The 22762-nt window shown below is 40.2% G+C and overlaps 3 protein-coding genes across 3 annotated transcripts; 2 read left to right on the top strand and 1 right to left on the bottom strand.

The window, feature by feature from the left end:
• Positions 1 to 474: 474 nt before the first annotated feature.
• LOC115011770 (5-hydroxytryptamine receptor 3A-like) lies at positions 475 to 3680 on the bottom strand. Its single transcript, XM_029436996.1, has 8 exons — positions 3614 to 3680; positions 2551 to 2587; positions 2290 to 2459; positions 1741 to 1856; positions 1295 to 1505; positions 1039 to 1188; positions 675 to 901; positions 475 to 495 (listed from the first exon to the last, which is right to left on the bottom strand). The coding sequence occupies exons 1-8, from the start codon at positions 3678 to 3680 to the stop codon at positions 475 to 477; spliced, it is 999 nt and encodes a 332-aa protein (XP_029292856.1).
• On the top strand, positions 1141 to 10715 carry LOC115011769 (inward rectifier potassium channel 16-like). Its single transcript, XM_029436995.1, has 2 exons — positions 1141 to 1211; positions 9541 to 10715. The coding sequence occupies exon 2, from the start codon at positions 9567 to 9569 to the stop codon at positions 10713 to 10715; it is 1149 nt and encodes a 382-aa protein (XP_029292855.1). The 5' UTR covers positions 1141 to 1211; positions 9541 to 9566.
• A 3507-nt stretch (positions 10716 to 14222) lies between these two features.
• On the top strand, positions 14223 to 15542 carry LOC115012283 (inward rectifier potassium channel 2-like). Its single transcript, XM_029437831.1, has one exon. It carries the CDS (start codon positions 14223 to 14225, stop codon positions 15540 to 15542), a length of 1320 nt encoding a protein of 439 aa, XP_029293691.1.
• Positions 15543 to 22762: the final 7220 nt, after the last annotated feature.

The following is a 22762-nucleotide window of genomic DNA, read 5'->3' as shown; positions in this document are numbered from 1 at the left end:
GAATGTTTCAACTCAAGCTGAAGTCCTGCTGGTTGAAATGTCAACAGGTTCAAGTCTCGTGAGTAGAAACTAATCAAGTGCAGTCGGTAAATCAGTCTATCTGTAGTGAATGCTTCGACCACTAGGTGGCAACAAAGAACGTCAGTATTTAGCTCATGCACCGTTTATTATGTCTTTTCCTTGCATTTAATATTTTTGTATGTGTATATACAGACATCATGATATAAGCACTTTACTCCATTAAAATATCCAGGTAATCTTGGACTAATGCCAGACAGGTCCCAAAGACGATGCTATTCATTGTAAAATCTAGAATAAAGAATACAATTCACATTTCTGAGGGGTAAAGGAACATGGTCTTGTCATGTGTACATATGTTTTAAATAACAGTTTAATATACTTGCATGCATGATGTGACTCAAAATGATTTCAGGAGTGAAGGATGACACTCCTTTATTTGATAGATTTTCAGAACTATGCTAACACACGGACGAACTACGAGTACAAATCATCAGTATTTGACATATAGAGAATGTGAGGTTAAACATGTGAACAATGTAATAAATGTGAGCAGAGATTGGCATCGATCTTTGTATTTGTATGTTGAATTTGAATTCATTACTTCATTAATCACTCCAGAATTCGAAATGGTTAACTGTGCATGTATATTTTACCATCACACATGTCATGGCAATAAAGTACACGGTGCCAAAACTCAAATAAAACCAGAAAAATGTCTGGTCCAATTTGTTGGCAAACATCTCATATTTCTCCCTTTTCAGTGTCTCTGCGTCAATAGCTTCCAGGAAGTTGACCACCTTTCTGAGCATTTGACTGTTCTCCTCTGAGCCGCTCGTCTGATCCACACTAATGTCAGCTTTGACTTCTGTAGGGATTGAAGCTGAAATCAGATCAGATCACACATAGTTTTTTTTGCTCATCTGTGAGCATCGAAACACCCTTCTCAATATCAAAGTAAAATATTGCAGTACAGACTCAACACATGCAGTATTTGTTTAACGTTCGAGTCTTCCTCACCCTCATCGTCGTTGTCTGCTGTGGTTTCTGGGACTAATCCTTTGTTGCAGCAGCAGAAGATGAAGCTGCCGTCTTTGGCCAACCGTGTAAGCACCATGGACACAAGCATGCTCAACACCAAGAGGACCAGACAAACACAGAAGTGGGATCCTGCGGGCGGCACAGACAAGGCGGTTAGTGACTCCAGCTAGGATGCTGCTGTTCATGTATTTGGTTTGTTAAATTGTGTTTTGTGTCCGCATGTGAGCTGACTGACGGATGATGGGGCTGCAGGAACTGTCTCCGGGGAGCACATTGTTGAGGATGATGAGGAACATGGTGAAGCTGAGCACCAGAGTGACCTTGAAAGAGTTGCGTTCACCACCTCCCAGCGGCAGAGCGAAGCTGACCACATCAGCCAAGACGATCAGAATGCTGGGCAGCAGTAGCGTTATGAAGGGGTTGCTAAACTTAATGCTCAATGACACCTGAGGAGCACGGCAGACAGAAATTCATAGTACGATATAGAAACCGCTTTTCATTGTTTAAATAGTCACAGAATAGTGGAAAAGGTCAATAATACAGTCCGAGGTGGCGTAGTTAAATTATTTAATTTGTCCTGTAAATACCGTTATATATATAAATATAGGTCAATACCACTATTGCAAGAATTCGGCGAATACCTACCTATGAAATGACTATTCCACAGGTTCATGAACTTACCATGATGTAATTACGGTCATCTCCCTTTTTCTGAAACTCCACATAGTCAGTTTGCCAATCTCCATGGCTACCATCAACCATCTTCAACTGATCGAATACCAGCTCTGTACCACAGTCTGAATGAAATGAAGCCTGTTTTTGAAAGAGCACTCCACTGATATGCATTACAATCCTATAACATTGACACATTCATGATGGACAGTAATCAAGTAAGGCGACATTTCCCACAACGTGTTTAAATAGGCAGTAAACTAATGTAATAATTTCACACTGAAGTCATTTCACGGCCTCAAGACACATTATTATGGGAATCTCCTAACAATTGGAGCATCATCATAAAGATAAAGCACATTTTCTTTAAAGCATAACTGTAAAAAAAACACATTAATAAAACATAACCAAACCACAAAGTAACCAAAACACCAAAATCATTCATGACCAAAAGAAAATAAAGGAAAAATAATGATAATGATGAAATGAAGCAAATGTTACCCAGTTTGCTCTAAAAAATATTGTATAATATTTGCATTAGTTAATTTATCAACTCACTTTCCTTGGACCAGCTTTGAATCGCGACAGGGCATTCATCACTAGCGAAGGGATAGTTGAACAGGTTGACTTCACAGTCCACCTTTGCATTTATGATCACAGAGTGCTGCAGTGTGCCATTACTGCTTACCAGCAGTTCACGGGAGCTGTGCGTCATAGTTGTTGTTATTCTACACAGGTTAAAGACAACAGATGTGTGGGATGAATATCAAGAATGAATTGAATTTGTAAAAGATATTTAGACTGTGTTATGTAACTTACCCATTTGTTACAAGGATCTCTGGGGTCCAGACTTTATCTACAGGCAAGACCACGTGATCATATGGGTAAACTGATGTGTTCCATCCTAACTCAGGATCTGACCAAACCTGTGGTTTCAAATCAAAATGAATGTGATTGAAGCATCCTCTTTGTTTCTTTTTGGCCATTTGTAAGTATCTTAAAAGCTTACAAGTGAAGCTTGCAGACGACTTATTAGGCGGAGATTCTTTGTGTCCTGTTAAGAACAGATGATAAATGTGGTTAGGCAAAGTGTCGATATCATTGGAGTGCTCGCGTCTCAACATATTGCTCAGATAAATAACATTTTGTAAAACGTCCTGTATGCATTTTTTAATATACCAATATACATTCTCAAAACATATTCAGCAGGTTTACACACACACACACACACACACACACACACACACACACACAGAAAGTAGGAACAATATCATCGACAATAACTGTAATGTTTAATACGTTTTAAGAGCTCTGAAAGGAAAAACAAGGTTTGCAGTTAGCGGCACTACAAAATAGACAATACTTACAACTGACAGAGTCTCGTACTCAATGCTTGGCACTTTAATCTTTTGGGTGCAGTCATCGCTCTGTGGCTGAGATAACTGGCCTTTCAGGATCAACATTTGAGCCAGACATCGGCGTTTTGTGCAGGTGGGGACAGCATGTCCACATCCTGGAATTAGAGATAAAAGTGAACCAAAGCTTTGAATATTTGTAGAAATACTTCCGCTACTGTATCTATCTAAACATTATTTTGCGAGATATAAGTTACACTTACCTATTGTTAGTAAACTCAGAAGGAAGAGAGGCTTCCACAGAAGGTGCATAAGAAATATTATCATTTCTGACAATTAGACTTCACGTGTGATTAATATCTGCAGATTGACTGACAGCTGTGTGTCATCTCTTGAGGTTTCAGCCTGACGTGACACTTAAATAGGCCTGTGACACCTGGTAGGCACACCACAGGACAATATGACAATTGCATGTTCAACACACCCCTCAGTGCTCCTGTGTAAATAGTCAGAATTACTCTGTTTACCTGCCAGCAGACACAGGTATAGGTCCAGCTGCTGTTTGTCATTATGGCGTGTCACGCTACTCTGCATTACTATAGGACTGTGGATGTTAACCTGAAAGTCTGCCATTCATGGATGCAAGACAAAGATTGGTTTCAGTGTGGTCAAGGGATGTGGCTTCACACACAATTGTCTATACATGCATACAATCTGTTTTGACAGCTGCTGATGAATTCAGGTTTTGTCCTTGTTTTTATTTTTTTTTACCTTTGACAACAATGACTTACAAGATCATAAGGTTATATAAAGTTAATTAGCACCGCCACAACATTTATTTATGAGTGTTACATCATGGGGGTGTCATCTGCAAGGATATAATGATTTAACATTAAAAAACAGATTTTTATTCTAAAAATAAAAGTTATAATTTGATAGTGAGAGATGAATATTTTTTCACTTTACTGAGGATGTAACTATTTATAAATGTGTATCTGATGTAGGGCTTTTACACAATATCTGTAGATCATAAAAAACATTTTATTCAGGAATTTTGAAATCTGAGAATTATTCATATTTGATTTTATTTACAGGCATACACTTTCAATAAAAAAGGCCCAAAACACCTACATATAAATAGACAGTATTATAGTTTTATTTCCATATTGTTGTTTTATTCGTGTGCATAAATAGTCAATTTCTCAATTCTTTTTACAACCTTGACATGTTCTCTATTAATATTTTGATTGGTCGGTCACTTACAACTTGTACAGTTTTATAGGCGCCTATGTTATTTTTCCTGGCATCTTCATGCTTTGTTAAAAGTCAGATTTATAGCTGAGTTTGTGCTGGAAAAATAATACAATAGACATTGGGTAAGGGCAGTTTAAAGGCTTCTTTGTAAACAACGATGAAAACGAATTTATTGAAAGTTGGCAAAACTTAACCAAAACCAGAGCAGAGTCTTTTTAAAAAGGGATTTTTAAAAATATTATAAAAAATAATTCATACACTTTTAAGGTGTGTTAATGTGCATTGTTTTCTGTATTATTGGACCATTGCGAAACAGGTGGTTTATCTTAAATATTCCGCTTTTGTGTCATACCTGATTGACCGGATCATTATTCGTCACCGCTGAGGTTTTCATCTTCTGGTCTTAAATATGTCAGACAGACGAGACGCTGCCTCCCTATCCGGGGCTCTCATCCTGTTGCTGTGTTTGACTCGACCTCCATCTTGGCACAACTGGCACCTTGTGATTACTGGGAAAACATGTGCATAGTTTTTTTGCTTCAGGTTTTGTGAAGACATACCATAGTATAGCCTCTCGCCTGTCTCTATTTACATTCTCTGCATTCTTGACTCCTATCTTTAAATCAGTGTCCTCTCACCACATAAAGTCTGATATAGGTAAAACTAAGCTGCCCCCCTACTCTGTCTCCTACTTGCTGTTTTATAATATTGTTTTTCTGCTGACATCATGGGTGTTTTTATTTTATTTCTTTTGACATGTTGCAGCGTGTATTGTTTATAGTACAGTTATAGTTGTTCTGGAGAAGACGGTTAATTTTGACCTATGACATGATATTATGTGTCATTAAATAGTCTCACTTTATTAGGTACACCTGTTGAACTGCTCTTTAACACAACTAATCAGTCAATCCTGTGGCAGCGACTCAATGTGTTTAGGCCTGTGGACGTGGTCAAGATGATCTGCTGAAGTTCAATCCCGAGCATCAGAATGGGGAACAAATAGGATTTCAGTGACTTTTAACGTAGAGTTTTTTTTTTTTACTTCTGATCTGCTGGGATTTTCCTGCTCAAGTACCTCTAGGGTTTACACAGAATGGCCTGAAAAAGAGAAAATATCCAGTGAGATATCAAATCAGCAGCCTCATAATTGTCTGATTAGCTATTTGCTTTAAATTGCACGGATGTGGTGCCCGGGTGTCCCTCATAAAGTGTCCAGGTGTACCTAATAAAGTGACCACACACACACACACACACACACACACACACACACACACACATTTGGCTCACATCTGTTATTATGGTCTGATCATGGTCCTGAGCCACATAAAAAGAATAAAAAGAAATGTCTTTGTTTGATGTTGTTGTAATGTCTTGTGTGGTGCCACATGGTGCGGGACATTTAAATCAATAAATAATCAAAATACTGTCCTGTACTTTCACAGTTTATGGTTTTATTATGTACTGCAGTAACGGAAGTGATACAATTTTCTTTCTGTCTTTGCTTTTCATTCATTCGATATATAGTTGCTGCCTGTAAATGACAGACTAATGAACTGCTCTTTCCAGGTTATCTCTCATAGGAATGTCTCTTATCTCTGTCTTCACACATCATCTTGAACAACCAATATGTGATGAATCAGTTTGGTTTCGAAGGGTAAAAGGTCATAATCTATTTTTAAAAACACAAGATCGTTTTGGTGTTTCCGACCTCTGCGTAACAGCTTTGGATGCTCTTATGACCTGCAATAAATGTGGTTTAAGTTAAGTATTTCCTGGCCGCTCAGTTGTGATCCCTCTTGTCTTATCACAACCAAATTGAGGATAATTGAGACAAAGCAAATCCTTGTCCCAATGACGGCGACTCAAAGGTTAACTTTCCTGTCTAATGAATCACGGAAATCTAAAGGGAAATGACTCAAATATCATAAAGCATCAATATTTCTCTGCTTTTATCATTTTGTGGAATACTATTTGAATTACGCAACTTCAATTTCGACATCCAGAAGGAAACACTAACATTTGATGTTTTTGTCCTGAGGAAATTCTAAAATATTCCACAGGTCATAAATTCTTTCACATTGTCCAATCAGGCTTCAGAGGGAAGGGATTGCTGTGGTATCAGAACAAAATGGGACTTTGCCTCAGGACCAGGCCAGCCCACAACAATCTGCGACCAACTGAACTCGGAGGTTACCTTCACTGTGGCAACACTTCGCTTTAATCCTCTGCAGAACTGATGGGTTTATGTGACAGCTGACAACTCCAATTTCTACTTTGCAAATAAGGTGAATATTGAAATATACTAGGTGGGCTTTTTAAAGAGGTAATAAACAAGAATTATTTAAAAAGATTTCTAGCATCTCTAGTATCAATGATTTTACTAGACTACTTGTAAAGTTGTTTTAAATATGTAAATAATTAATCATTAAGTGCAGCTGTGTAGGTAACACATTCCACATAATAATGTTCCAAAATATTAGCAACAGTCAAAGCCAGCCAGAAGGGGAATACTTAACCACAAGTTGTAATAATTAAACATTATAACTCATTGATAAACAAATATAATAGCAATAATTAAGTGCTGCCATGCATGAACTGAAGAAACATCATGGAAAATCATAGGGCACGAGAACAAGTGATTAACTTTTCTTTTTAAATATATATTGTTTTTGATTTCATGTCAACTATGGGGAAACATCCACATGTTTTTGTACATCCACTGCACTGATTAGGAGTGTTGTGTGTATACACCCTAATCTAAAAGAAATAGCTACAGTGAGAGGTATAAAAAGAAATACGCAAGAAAACATTCGGTAGGCTAATTCTGTCGGAATCGTGACATTTTTCCCCGATGATTCAGATTCAAGCTTATTAGTACAGTGTGCTTTCATAGAACACAGACTGCTGTGTCAGTAGCTCTCAGTCTTACAGAAGGAAAGAAAAAACTGAAGAAAAAGATAATAGGGATAAAACATAAGGTAAATAAATTGAGACTAACGAAAATGTTGATACATAGATAGAACAATATTGGAACCACCTTACCTTAATAACATAGGCTTGTCTTGGTCATTTCCACTGCTGCTTTTGTAATTGTGTCATACAAGGAGGGAGGGAAGGTGGGCCCCAGTGACCATTTTCCTTGACCTGGTTGTCCTGTAACCTGTTCTCCTCCTCGTCCATGGACTCCTTGATTGCTGTGTAGAGATCCACAGTCTGACACCTGTGACACTTATGATGCAATAATTGACCTTCTTATAATGCATGTTGATGTGATAACTTACTATTTGTCGACGCATGTTCCTCTACTTATTTATCAAATACCGTCACCACCTGCTGGAACATCATTGTGTCAATGTAAACGATATACGTAGCCTAATTATACAACAGTAGAAATGAGAAGTTTGAATTGAGGTTTTTTTTTTGCTTTTTTTTATGAACCTTTATTGAAACACAAAACTTTGTTTTTTTGTTTTGTCCCGTTTTGATCCTGAAGGTATCATGCATGACGGTGATTTTGGATTTGGAGTATTTTTGTTCAATTGAATTACTGTTTAATTCAATTACTGTTTACCTGCCAACCGGAGCCCATTTATACAACAGGAAAATCTTATTTGGATCAACAGTTGTCTGACTGAGAGTAACACTGTGTCTTACTGACTTCACTTGGCACTATTGCAAGTGTTAAACTCCTCAACAGTTAAAAAGGCATTTATCATAAACTGATGTTTATGGGCTACGTGCTCTCAGGCGAGACAATTAAGCAATAAAACTCTAAGAGATTTCTTGCAAGGAAGAACATGACTTAAAAAACACATCGATCCGTGAGATAGCATGCCTTTCATCAGTGACAACTGTCAGATTACTGAAGTACAGGATATAAGAAAGTGATAACAATGTTGAGACTTTTTTTTCAGTATTTTATACACTACTGAAAAGATAGTGGTGTGGTTAAAGTTTGACATTTGAGGAAACATTTGGAGGTGAAAGCTGTTAGAGGTGATTGGAGGATAATAATTTACCCCCATAAAAACAATAGAGGTTGAGTTTTTGCTTAATTAACCGAGACAGACTTTCTCAGGACTTGTTGAATAAAGACAGATTATATAAAAACGTCATGTTTGGCAAAAACATAACAAGTTTGTATGGACTGTGACACAAAGTAGCATACATAACTGATTTCTCTTAAATAAGTCAGTTTAGGACTATTGTCAAAAGGCTGCTGCTGACTGTCCCCTTTGCCATTGTTTTGGGTGACATCTGGAAGGCAACAGACTTTGCCAAAACTCAAAACTAAAGAGATAAGCCAAACTGATTAAAAAGAGGTTATTCGCTGTGGGAAATAGATTTCTCTGACCCAAAGTCCTTCGTTAATCTTGTCAGATGGCCATGACCACATCTATATATATACTGTATAATCATGGGCTAAGCTCAACACCTGAACAAGGTCAAGACGAAGGACTTGTGTCTGGGTGCACTCAGTGTGTAAATGATATGAGGTCTCAGGCTCATGGCAAAAAAGCTTGTATGAGAAAACAAAGTAATTTTTTAATTTACATATTATATCAAAGTCTACAAATAGCCACCATAAACAACATGCCAAGCTTATCATTTATATGAATATGATAACAATGGTTTTGGTAGTTTGTTCTGGGCCCTCACTACCTTATTGCAAACTGTACAAACAATACATATAAAAACATTAAAACTAATGATCAAATATGTTGTATTGACCTTGCATATTATAATGCTTAGTTTAAGTTATGTTGAATTATGAAACTAATTTAATTTGGTCACAACTGAGTTGTTTTTTTAACATAACAAGCTGAATGAAAAAGAATCCTCTGAGTGATTACTTGTGGTTATAATGCAGCCATTAAAGTGTTTATAGAGAGCTTTTATCACAACTGGAATGTGTCCAGACTGTAATGGAACATGTGGTAAATAATCAACCAGTAATTAACTTGTGCTCTGGGAGTTCATTTATCACAAGCAGAAATGTGCACTGCTCAAGTCATTTGCTGCAGGTCGCCTGAGGCATGGAGTGACCTGGGCTGCTTGCTCAAACATGAAGGATTCAGCTCGCCAAACAAGTCTGAGAGCCTTTTCCATTTTAGCCACATGTAATGAGTAAAATGCTGTCCCTCCTAAAACATCTGTCATCCTAACATGCATTTTCCATTTCATCTCTGTCTTCCTACAGGTCTTTGAGAGGCAGCCCTAGTCATAATGAGCACAGAGAGGGGCGAGCAGGTCATCATTGATACCTACTACACGACAGTCCACACACTTGGCAAGCAAAATGAGGGCAGGCGGTTGCAATACATGCAGAAAGATGGCAGTTTCCCAGTGGTTTTCCAGAAGGCCCCTGGACACTGGACCCTGTACCTGATGGACATCTTCACCACTCTTGTGGAGATCCGCTGGAGGGTGATGCTCCTCTTCTTTTCACTGTCTTACATTATATCTTGGCTCTTTTTCGGTCTCTGCTATTGGTTAATTGCGTATGTAAACGGTGACGTTGACAACGTATATAACGCACCCTGCGTGGACAACGTGCGTGGCTTTACTGGAGCCTTTATGTTCTCAATGGAGACCCAGGCAACTATTGGCTATGGCTTCAGGGGGATGACTGAGAACTGTATGGTGGCCATTATTGTGGTGACGGTTCAAGATGTATTTAGCTGCCTCCTCGACACCATCATCATTGGTATTGTTGTTGCGAAAATGGCATCTGCTCGTAAGAGAGCTCAGACGGTTGGTTTTAGCAGATGTGCAGTGGTCAACCTGCGAGACGGGGTTCTGTGTCTGTCATGGCGACTCGGGGACTTCAGGGGTAATCACATCCTGGAGGGTGTCGTCAAGGCCATGTTAGTCCGCCATGTGAAACAGCCAAAGGGGTCTGTTGTGATGTCATACCAGGACCTGCACATCCAGAATCGAGATATTGTCCTCGCCACACCAGCCACCATTATCCACAAGCTGGAGCCTGGCAGTCCCCTCTACAGCTTGGGCCCTGACGAAATGCAGGCGGAAGATTTTGAGCTGGTGGTGTCTTTCACCTACAATGGTGACTCTACAGGTATGCTCCACCAGAGTCGAACCTCTTACACAGCAGCAGACATCCACTGGGGCCAGTGCTTCCAGGACATGCTGAAACTGGGCAAGAAGCACTACAAGGTGAACTATGCTCTTTTCAATGTGACCACGTGGGTGCAGGTGCCACTGCTCAGTGCAGAGAAGTTGGACAGAAGGGGACGTCCTGTAGAGGGCAGTCAGTCCCGAGGACCTCTCGTAGCATCAGGCAAGAGAAACGGACACACTAGCAAGAGGAATCCTGACACCACTGAAGAGGTGATGCATCAAACCTGTTTGTAGGGTAATATAGGATGGATTGTGATGGACAGTGTGCGCTTGTAAATATATTTATATGTGAATGTATATACATTGTTTATAGCCTGTTTGTATTGCTTCAGAGGAATAAAATGAATTCCTACAAATACAATTGATTGAAATTGTTCATGTTCAGGATATAAATCCTCCACACCAGACTCTCAAACAAACCAGACAGAAATAATACCACAGTGTACTAGGTTAAAATAATAATTTCACAAATAATCAAGTCACCTTTATACATCTACAAAATATCCTTTGTTGATCAGAATGTATCCAATCTCTTACAGAACAGGTAAGACAAGTCAAAGATGTCCTTGTCAAACTCTGAAACATAAATTATAGTAATAATGTCAATCACAGTATGTGACGCCAGCACTGGTGTGTTTATTATCCTCTTTGCAGCTCTACATCGCCACCTTGTGTTCACTGAGTGCACTCAACAGCACTTCAGCAGTGGTGATTATTTGTCACATATTTCACAATCAAAGTACGTTTACTACACACTGCCTGGAATATTTGCTTTATTCCTAAAAAGAAAATGACTAACACTAACTCCAATTATATTTAATAGTTTGACTACTACAGTTCTGTCGACTCTGGAGATGCTTTGCACTCAAACTGACACTTGGTTCCTGTTACAACGTCATGTTTGCAGCGTACTTTTGAGAAAAAGGGGTTTGAGTCGCCGTGTCATTCCTCAGACACATAATGTAAACGCTCCATGTGGAGACCCTCCAACAGGCGCTGCAGTTTTCCATTGGCTGCCGCCGTCACAGGGGCGGGGATATGCACACGTGTTTTTAAAGTACGTCTTTGCAACGAGAAACATCTACTTCAGTATTGCTGGAGAGGGTTATGGCAGAATTTGTTGCGCCAGATGGGAAGCTAAGTGAACATAATAAAAGAGCATCATATTTAAAAGGGAAGCAGTGTGCATGTGTTGCTCATATGGGACTTATTACAACAAGGAAATGGCAGATTTGCATCGTAATGACCAACAGGTAGGTGTAATAAGAGGGACAGATTTATTTCTTATTACGAGCGTGATGTGGAGTGATAAATAAAGCTACACACTTTAATAACTTATGTGCAGTCTCACTGCAAAAATGCTAAATGCTAAAACCTGTAACGAGATTAATATCAATTACGGAAAAGTATTATTAATTATTAGTATTATTGTTGTTGTTGTTGTTGTTGTTATTATTAGGTGCTGTTTTTTCTGCCATTGGATTGGATTGCATGGTTGCCCCTGTCTTTAACTTGAATTGAACTCTATAGCTCATGATATCTGTGCATGAGCTGAATTCTTTATTACTATACTGACCCTATTGAGTAAAAAAATATAAATGACATTGATACAGGCATGTGAAATTTCTGCAAATATTTAAATATGCTTCTATTAAGTGTTGTAAAAGCTTATAACAAAATATGTTGTCTGCTGAATGATTGGCCTTAGTTATTGATTGGTGTAATAAAAAATAGAGCAGCTTTATGTAACCAGTTTCCATCTGCCTCAGCTGTTGGCTCTAATTGAGAACACACACAAAACAAACAATCACAGGTTGTGTCGCCTCTGGAAGCCTTGGTCAGTCACCATGTACCAACCTGCAGTAATAAGTAATGTGATATAGTGCACAGATAAAAGAGTGCTCAGTGACAAAGAAGCAATTTGCAATGAGAGGAGGAGAGAGGGACCTTAGTGCGTATCAGCTAAATGAACTGTAATGTAATGTAATGTAATTATGTAATTATGAGCCAAGTGTCAGCGCATCAACACCACAAAGTTAGATACTTGATTCGCACTAGAGTTTACCTGTGTTTAAAATGTATGCACCGCAGGCTGCTTTAGATAGACATCACACAAATACTCTCTTTCTGATCTATGCTTCTATGCTTTTGGGCTGTCCGCCTTGTTTCGGTGCCACGATAGAATAAAGAAAATACTTAAACAAAAAGGTGACTGAATGGCCAGCGTGCTCATCAGGTAAACTGGATATTATACTTCTAATAAGTCTTTCTCACTAAGAAAATGTAAATAATTAGTGAAAACATAGAGCAATTAAGATATGGATACAGCATTTTCAATATCATATAAAACCACTGAATGAATGGAGCGCCATATTCCCAAAAGTGTGCGTGACAGGTTGCTATTTGTAGTCGACCCCGCAGTGACATCATTAGTTGAGAAAGACAAAGATGATGCGGGGTGATTTAGGGCCACGTCCTCCACAATTTCCAAATTTCGATAATGGAATAAAAAGATGACCAATGTCAACAAAAAGTTTCCTTTCTTTATGTTTTAGAAATGATATCAAGTATATTATATTCAGAGTTTATACTGACAATGTCTCGTAGACTTAATGGATCTTTTCACTTTGACGCAATAGTGTCTCTCAGATGAGACAGTTTCAAAGTGGAGATGTGGAGTTATTTTGGCACCAGCAGAGCATGTCTGGCCGACCATGGCCTTTTGTAGCCTGTGGTGTTGCATTTTAATGGACCTCTCAGAACACACACACCAAGTCAATAGCTTTTGTAATTTAGTTGTCCTTGTTGCTCTATTACATATGACGCAAGGTTACTGTCGCTTTCGGAGAAAGAGACCCATCCTCTCTGAAATGCAGCAAGTTTAATTAAACCTTGTTCCATGATGTAGTGGTGCAAGCTGTAGTTGTAAATTACTTTTAGCTATTTGAGTGCACATGTGTTATTGAAACTCCGCACTTAACTGAGATTAAATAGAATTACATGTAATAATTAGTAAACGTTCTGTCAGTTTTTAAATGCATGCAACATATTATAACTTTATGCATTGATTTCTCACTTCTGTCTGTGCAGTGTTTAGAGACACATCTGAAAAACAACTAATACTTGTATCTATGTTCTAGTGGCTCACTGGATTAAAATAAACTTGATCTGTAATTTGACTCAGCTCCCCATGGTGTGAGCTGCTTAATTAATACTAACATGAAGTAGGGTAAACATTCTTTCCCACTTTGTCATTTATCTAAGCTTGACTAATATTATTAATCTACTGCTGATAATGCATGCACAATGTATTCCCTCTGTTGTCTGACTGCACTGCAAACACTGTTTGTGTAGTCTGTGTATGCAAGAATAGCGCTGCTAACTTTGAGTGTACATTGCATTATTTAGACAGCAGGTAACCACACACCCACATACACTGATCTTTGTTCTGGTTCCTGCTGATTACTTTAAAGTGATTTTTCTCTCTGTGTATTTTCCACAGCCAACTTCACTGATGAGGTCCAAAGCAGCCGCCAGATAGGAGTAACCTGCCCTCACCAAAGGTGCACAGCACGCCTGCAGTAGCACAGGCCTTGTTCCCTGCAGGATCTAGTCCCGTGGTCCACATTTTCTGCTTGAGTTTGTCCCTGGGATCATTCAAAACTGTTTCTCCAACGCTTCTACCAAAAACTTAGACTGTTTTCCAAAGCAGAATCGGCCCAGCCCTCCCAGGCGGAAGTCATGGGGAGTGTGCGAAGCCACCGTTACAGCATTGTGTCCTCTGAGGAAGACGGCATGAAGCTGGCCACTATTGCCGTACCGAATGGCTATGGAAACGGCAATGTCAACAAGGTGCACACAGAGCGCCAACATCAGAGCCGCTTCGTCAGGAAGGATGGCCACTGCAACGTGCAGTTTATCAACATGAGTGAGAAAGGCCAGCGGTACCTGGCTGATATCTTCACCACCTGCGTGGACATCCGCTGGCGCTGGATGTTGCTCGTATTCTGCCTTTCTTTCCTGCTGTCGTGGTTGTTTTTTGGCTTTATCTTCTGGATAGTGGCCCTCTCTTACGGGGACTTAAACAATGAGACTCAGATGTGTGTTTCCAATGTGGACAGCTTCACCGCTGCCTTCTTGTTCTCAGTGGAGACCCAAACCACTATTGGCTATGGTTATCGCTATGTGACAGAGGAGTGCCCCATTGCTGTCTTTATGGTCGTCTTCCAAAGCATTGTGGGCTGCATCATCGATGCTTTCATCATCGGTGCAGTCATGGCCAAGATGGCCAAGCCCAAAAAGAGGAATGAGACCCTAGTGTTCAGCCATTATGCGACAGTGGCCATGAGGGACGGTAAACTTTGCCTGATGTGGCGTGTGGGGAACCTGAGGAAGAGTCACCTGGTGGAGGCCCACGTAAGGGCCCAGCTACTCAAGTCCCGCACCACCGCCGAGGGAGAGTTCATCCCTCTGGATCAGGTAGACATTGACGTAGGCTTCGACAGTGGCATTGACAGAATCTTCCTGGTGTCTCCAATCACCATTGTGCATGAGATTGATGAGGACAGCCCGTTCTATGAGATGAGCAAACAGGAGTTGGAGACGACAGAGTTTGAGATTGTAGTGATCCTGGAGGGCATGGTCGAGGCTACAGCCATGACGACTCAGTGTCGGAGCTCCTACATTTCCAGCGAGATCCTCTGGGGCTACCGCTTCGAGCCAGTACTCTTTGAAGAAAAGAACTACTACAAAGTGGACTACTCTCACTTTGAAAACACGTATGAGGTGCCCAGCACACCCTACTGTAGTGCCAGGGAACTAGCCGAAAAGAAATCCAGCGCCTCCAGCTCGAGGAAGAACTCCTTCTGCTACGAGAATGAGGTGGCTCTCGAAAAAGTCGAGATGGAGGAGGAGTTCGAGGAGGAGGAAAACAGGGAGATGAGGGCTGTTGAGGTTGGTGCACTGGAGGACACAAACACAGAGGTGGTGTCAGACTCTGAATGCAATCTGGACTCTTTGCCTTTAGAATCAAGGCCTTTGACAGCAGAATCTGAAATATGACTGCAGTGATAAAGAAGGGTTAAAAACTACCACATGGTATGTTAAAACTGTTGAATTTGGCCCTGATGGCTGTTGTTTATATTGCATGACAGTTTGTAAAAGACTGTGATTTGAGTATGAACTTCTCTACGCAGAAGCTCACGCACAAGACATCATGGGAATCGGAGATGTTATATTGTTTATGATGAAAGTGGTGATAAATGAACTGGTTGCATGGAGCTAGAGGGATAAAATGGGTTAGATGCCTTCACTGACTCACTGTGCAGTGCGCCCTTCTTAAAATAGTAAGAATAGCCACTTTGGTTCAGAAAAATAACTAAGTATGCTATAAAAAAACAGTTGCATTCTGGCTATAATAGGTCTTTATGGTGGCCTAAACATCACATGAGGTTGTGATTAACTAAAAAAAACAAAATTTTTAAAATGTATTTTTAAATTCCCACCTAAATTCATATATTTATTCACGTCACTTTAAGAATCTTGTTTCAAAGTTACTAAAAAATATATTTTGACCCATTAAACCACCTGCACAAAGGCTGCGGTTTGTTAATGAGCTGGTCTCTTAGCAAAGTGTATTTAAAGTCCTCTTCAGTGTGGTTTGCATGGTGTTGCTCTCATGACGTGACGCATGAAGGAGATGTGAAAGGCGGATAAATAGCTCGCACACTGCAGGGCTCCAATGTTCACCAATTTATTGCACTTAAGAGAACCATGGAGCCCTGTACTGTGCAAGCTATTTATTCGTTTCTCATTGTCTGCTCACCTTCAGCTCAGCAACCTGCCCTATACATTTTGGATGTACATGTACACTCCTTTTTTCAGGAAAGAGATGTCTCACTCAGATTACGAGCACAAGTACACTATACTCCTCAGTCCGTCATCTTGTCTAAGTATAGCATCTCTTGCAACGTGTGCCTTAACAAAAGTCTCAGTCCTGGTGGAGGCACTCTGAGCACACACTGCAATAGATGTCACAGGAAGAAGAAGCATTAAGAGGAGATTCACTGTGAAGTATATTGCCACTCCTTGCAGGTCTTCATGTTCTTATGTGCAATACAGGTAGTGGTAGAACGTGACATGAAGCTCAACCCTGAGCCGAGGTTATGAATGTTGATGATAAGTGCTGCTAAGTTACATATTGTATGTTTAGAGGGAAATCTAGGAGCCAAAATGTATTATTTGTCATTTAAAGTATCGATTTTGAAGAGTGCAGGATGCAGCCTATAACGTTATTTCTAGATGTAGACAAGCATGATTCTGTCAGTGTGTTCCAAAGCTTTAGTGCACTTGTTTTCCTCGCCAGAGAATCACCCCTCCCCCCCCCCCCCCCCCCCCCCCCCCCATAACAGCAGAAATAGTTTTATGACCCAAAGCCAAATGTGTACATATATAGGACACAAAAAAACGTCACTCATTTAATTGATGTTGATTGGAACTGGAACCTTTTCCACATCTTACAGTGGTTGGCTCTTCAAACATTTGCATTAATGAAATAGATTTTAACGTTGTCTGCTTTGTATTAACATCAGTGTTCTCGGCGTGGCAGACGTGCAGAATTTGGACACATAGTAGTTTACCCTCACACTTAACCACTGCGGGTCTTGTGAAGTTATTTGTTATTTCTGAACGGACCCTGGCTTTCTGTAGATCAAGTCTGCCGTTTCATGTTTCAGTCACAATGTAGCACACTGGACTTTAGTCTTACACAAGATTGAGCTTTAATGTTTTTTAACTGTCATTGTGACACATTCATGCTTTGATCACAGTACCGCCTCTCTGGTAAGCAAATCATTCAATTAAAACATTTGATTTGTTCTCACATTGACACTTCTCCTGTCTTAGGTCTTTATTTTTCTACCAAGGTCTTCCCACCTTCCTGCACAAACCAGAGACTGTACAGATTTTTTTTTATCTTTTGTAAATTATAATGAAAATACTGTATATTGATATTGCAGTTGCTGAAAACTGTTTATGTTCTTTTTTTCAATAAAAATGTGAAAAGAAATCAGTTTGACGTTGATGTGAATTGTAAAGAACAAATCAGTTTCAGCGGATGATACTGCGTGCGTGACCTTTTAACTTAATAACATTTATTAGCGGCCCTTCTATGTTTACATGAGCTAAGCGATAGATCTGTATCTTTCCAAGAATTTGAATTCTGACCCAAAAAGTGAGGCCCGCTCGACTGTTTTAGATGTGCTCCTCTAATTTGGAGCTGTGGCCCAAATTCCAGACTGCTAGCTGTCAGAGCTCACACCATCATTTACTTTCATTCACCAAGCTGACTCACTCCAGTTCTGTGAAAGCCCACAGAGACCCCATGCTATATCAGTCGGTTCCGCTGGAAGTAATTCTTTTTTAGTGACAGCAATGGAAAGAAGGCCTCATTCACTTCTTCCCAATCTCTTTCAGTAAACTGTGGAAAATAAGTATATTCTGCACTACGAAGTATCCTGAAATATGATGTCAACATGTGGAATTAACAGGGGTATATACTGTAATATAATATATATACATTTTATCTTTAGATTTTCAATCGGTGATAAAAAAAGAAGTGATCCGTCTACCACATGGACTCACAGTTTGCATTACACACCAGGATGCAGGCAGCATTGTGTGTTCACCCACTTCTTTAATTCAGCATAAATATGCACAAAACATCACAAAATGTGATCAATATAGTTTTATCAGAGGGGCTAGGAGGTTGGGTTTGCACTATGACATAGCTGTCAGCAAATTTAGTTAGTTTCCATCCACAGCAGCATTCTGCCAGCATGAGAAGTAGTCGAGGGATCTATTGATCAGACACGTCCGCAGAGAGGCAGTGAGCCGATTTGATTTGGTTCTACATAGGAAGTGGGTGCTGCCTCGGGGCATTTTCCACATTAGCCAATGAAACTGCCACAAAGCTCCGGCTTGGGGTGAAAATGGGGACTGCCCCTTTTCCTTTTAGAAAAGATATTTCAATTAATTTTCAACAAGTCGGTCTCTCATTGCCTTAATTGTAAAAGCTGATGAAGCAGATTAAGTTTTTCTGCAGTGAGGCTGTTAAGGGAAACATGTGGATCATTTAGTTCCAGTCTCCTTCAGCAATGTCGCACCTAAACTCCTGAGAACCTCTGAAATGACGTTTAACTGGACAATTTGGTGGCTGTTCAGGTCATGGCGGGTTCAGAGTTTGATAGAAATTGACAGCCAGCGTTGGCCGGAGAGCTCCTGTCGATGATGCTGATGACGCCTCAATGACAAGTTCCCCTGACTATTAAAAACAGGCTGATCAGCTTGACCTTCAGATCAGATGGATGAATATAAACATAAGCAATTAGACAGCAGAGCAAAGAAACACTTGATTCTAATTAGTGCTAAATAATGTCACAGTTTCAGCATTTTGGAGGGAAAACACGTAAAGGCAAGCAGACATATCCCATGCTCCAGACCTCAGCATGAACTGATCAAACATAAAGATATGACCAGTGGAAATGTAGCGTTTTTCTTCTTGTTACCCCTTGAAAAAGCTCAGAAACACCCCTGGTTTATCTCAGTGACTGTCACTTAGAGACAGTTTATACACATTATTTTAGAAGGGTGTTAAAATCACAGGCATATTTATCGCTCAGGAGGAAGTAATGTGTAGTCTGGAATATGTTCACAAAAGACTTTGTCCGGATTACACACACTTCCTTCCAAACTTATTTAGAAAGGGTATAATATCAGAGAAATGATCTGGGACATGTCCACAGCCTGCAACATTGTAAATAGCTGTAACAGTATGTGTTTGGCCTGAATGCTTGTCTTGTGTGTGCTGATTAGGTCAGAAAACAACATGTGTCAGAAGAAGAGTGTAATATATCCATCTATGAAGGTACTCAGTCTTCTAGGTCATGAGGTAGAAGTAAGTCAACGACTGCTGGATTGAAAAGAGGTAATCAAACTTCAGGACATGACTGAACTGCAGCATACGCAGGTGTATCCCATCATCATAGACTTTGTTTCCAATGCAGGAAACAGACAGACGTCTCTTTCAGGCTCAACTTCTGCATTTGTTGTTACTTCTAAACGGTAAAGGAAAGCTGCAGTGGCAATGACAACGTCAAAATGGCTTATTGCCTCAACGAGTCCGGAAGTGGGACAGAACCTGCGAACGGCAAACTTTTCTCAGAGCAATGCAAGTCTGAGGGATGTTATTATCATGGTGAGGTTGTAACTAACAGCCTGCTGAAGCCTGTGATCTGATACAGTCAGGTCACTTTGAATGTGCACATAAATAACTTTTAATTCAGTCAAAAAATGAGGTAATTATATAATCCTGATGACATTGTCATTGCGTAAGACCTCTGGTGGGTCTGACGGTGCAGCGGAGACACGCTGTCTCATACAACCAGCCAGTCAGTCAATGATAGCAGATGAGGACTTGTTGCACAGGGGGCAAAACTCTGATGAAAACGTAAGGTGTTGCCATCCATCCTATGTGTGCTGCAGAATTTACCGTAGATTAAATGCTTCAAAATCATTTGGATGATGCACTGACTTGTAATAGGAAGAATGGCCGCTCTTTCTCTCCCACTCTGCGCCCCAAACTCCTGTGGCTCTATGTACCATTGGTGAGTGGGTACGATCTCCCAGGAGGACTGGGTATCACTAGCTAGCTATAAGATGTTCTCTGTGTGGACATCATGGCAGAGGCCAATTGACCGAAGAGGACGTTGGCGGAGGAAGAAAAGAAGTGAAAAAGAGAGAGTGACTGAGCAAGAGGCCGGCGAGAGCACAAATAATTAATTGAAGAAGCCTAAATTGGATGTCTGAGATATAAGAATACACTAAAGCCCCCATTTTTTTGGAAGCATTACGTTTTACAGCAGGACTGGGGAATCAGGTCACAGATTAATGTGTTTTACCAAACAGCCAACAGCTGACACACTAACTTGTACCTTCTGATGCTGTGTGTTAGTGTGTGTGAGTGTGTGTGTGTGTGTGAGGAGGGGATTCCTGGCTAATGACAGTGAATCCCCTGTAGTGAGCATCATTTATTATCATATTCCATCTCTTTTTAGCGCCATGTGGGGTTTACTGGTTTAATTGGTCTAATTTAGTAGTTTTTCTCTCTTGTATCAGTTATCTTTTAATACTTCCATATTTGACAACACTTTTGACAGCTTTAAGTAAGAATATTGAATATTTTTTCCTCAAAGACGATTGCAATTTTAACCTCTTTACAAACAGCCTCTCTTTTTCTGCTTTGCTTGTTTGTTCCCCTCCCTCTTCCCCTTACATGTATTCATACTTTTAGATTTTTTAACTATAATAACCCACATACAAACAAACAAACAAACACACACACACACACACACACACACACACACACACACACACACACACACACACACACACACACACATACACCTGCTGACACTCATTTTGGCTCTATCATTGACAGCTGAGTGTCTCATGATACTCGGGGGAGGAATAGGAGAATCCAAGAGGTACAATATGTTGGACAAGATTCAGGTTTTTTCCATTCCCCGCGCCTGCTGAAAGACAATATTCATTCACGTGGGTGTGTCTGGTAACACAAGCGGCAACAAAAAGGCATTTGACACATAGCAGCCTACATGCAATCGTGTGTGTTTGTCTGTGTGTGCACTGTTAGTTTATTGTTATACTTACTGATCATGCTACATGCAAATATATCTACGTTTGATGTATTTTCTGCACATTGTCATTGGGGCAGAATGCATTTACAGTATTGCAATCCCGTCGCTCTTTTTCCGTCAGTAACTACACGTCGTCTATTTGTGCCGTTGACCTTTATCCTTCTGGCTCAGGCTCCTCTGACCTTGACAAATACATCCAGAGCCAGGAAATAAAAGCGATACCTCCTTTATGCTCATTGTTGGCTTTTGACCAGCGGCACCTTGTACTGAGAGGACTTGGCTCTGCATGGTGTTGCACTTTGTTGCCTCTAATGGAGGTGCATCAGCGAGTGAGCCACAATGGTTAACACTCCCTCACTTCCATTTATGAAGCCTATCTCCGTCATAACAAGGCCCTGCAGGTAATGTGAATCCACAAAAACTCAACAGTAACACAGTGCGATTATAGGTTGCTTTTTTATGTCTATCTTTTCTTAAACATTACCTTTTTACTCTTCCATTTAGTTTTGAGATTTATTATTTTATTCTTGTTCTGTCTCGTCTGTGGTCATCCTGCCGGGGTCTTTGCCAAGTCATCTCTCAAAATACCAAAATTCAACGAGAAAAGTCTTTCCAAAACATGGGCGATTGGAGAATTTAAAGTACAGGGGATACATGAGAGGGGCTTGTTTAGGAGGACAGCTGAGGAGAGATGGATACCTCTGAACTGTGTCCAGCCCTTCAGTGATAAAGGTTACCACCAAACTGGTCTTTGCCAGCCAGCAACTATGTTACTACACTGAGGTCCACCAACTGTAAGTCCCTGTCTGTTGATGTCTGCCAAACAACATAATAAAATAATATGTTCTTAAGATTCAGGCAAGGTCAAATTCATGAATACCGTGTTTCACTACCTACGCATTCCCATCCTTCCCCGGGGATTCATTTAGACCACAAGCCTGTTTCTGTATCCTGCTCTGCTGCTGGCTCCATGTTCGAAGAACCAAACTGCTACCTCAATTTTGTAAACCTGTTTTTGTGAATGGAGCTGATATCTTTCCACTGCATGTGTGGCACTTCAGCCCCCGAAGGACGAAGCAGCTTCCGCACCTAAAAGAGCCAAGAAAGGCCCACAGCCAGGGTTACTATAACGATATCGGGGCAACCGGCGACGTCATCTCCAGTGTGGATCTCTCTGGAGGAGAGACGAAGAGAAACTTGGAATGAAAATCTTGTTGTTTGTTCAGTGTCCAAAGATAGATGGGGGTGGTGAAAGTATGGCATGTTTGATTATTTTTAGGGGCTCATATTGGCAAGCAAGTGGGAAATGCAAATCCTCTGTGCTCCTTTATGTCTGTTACTTCCTTTAACTGTAACTGTGACAGCTTTAATTCTCCTTAATTCAATGAATGAATAATGCATAATATAGCCTAAAATAGAAATGTGGTCATTTGTATCTGAGTTAGTTGGGAGACTGATTTTTATCTGCATGTCAAAGTAAAATTGTGAAAACCCATGATGATGGCGCAAAGGGTAAACTCAGCTCAGGTTCAAGACATATGTTTAACAGAAAGCCTGCGTTAGAAACTG

The sequence above is a fragment of the Cottoperca gobio genome, chromosome 8, assembly GCF_900634415.1.
Source record: "Cottoperca gobio chromosome 8, fCotGob3.1, whole genome shotgun sequence".
Lineage (NCBI taxonomy): Eukaryota > Metazoa > Chordata > Actinopteri > Perciformes > Bovichtidae > Cottoperca > Cottoperca gobio.
This window is presented reverse-complemented; position numbering and strand designations above follow the sequence as displayed.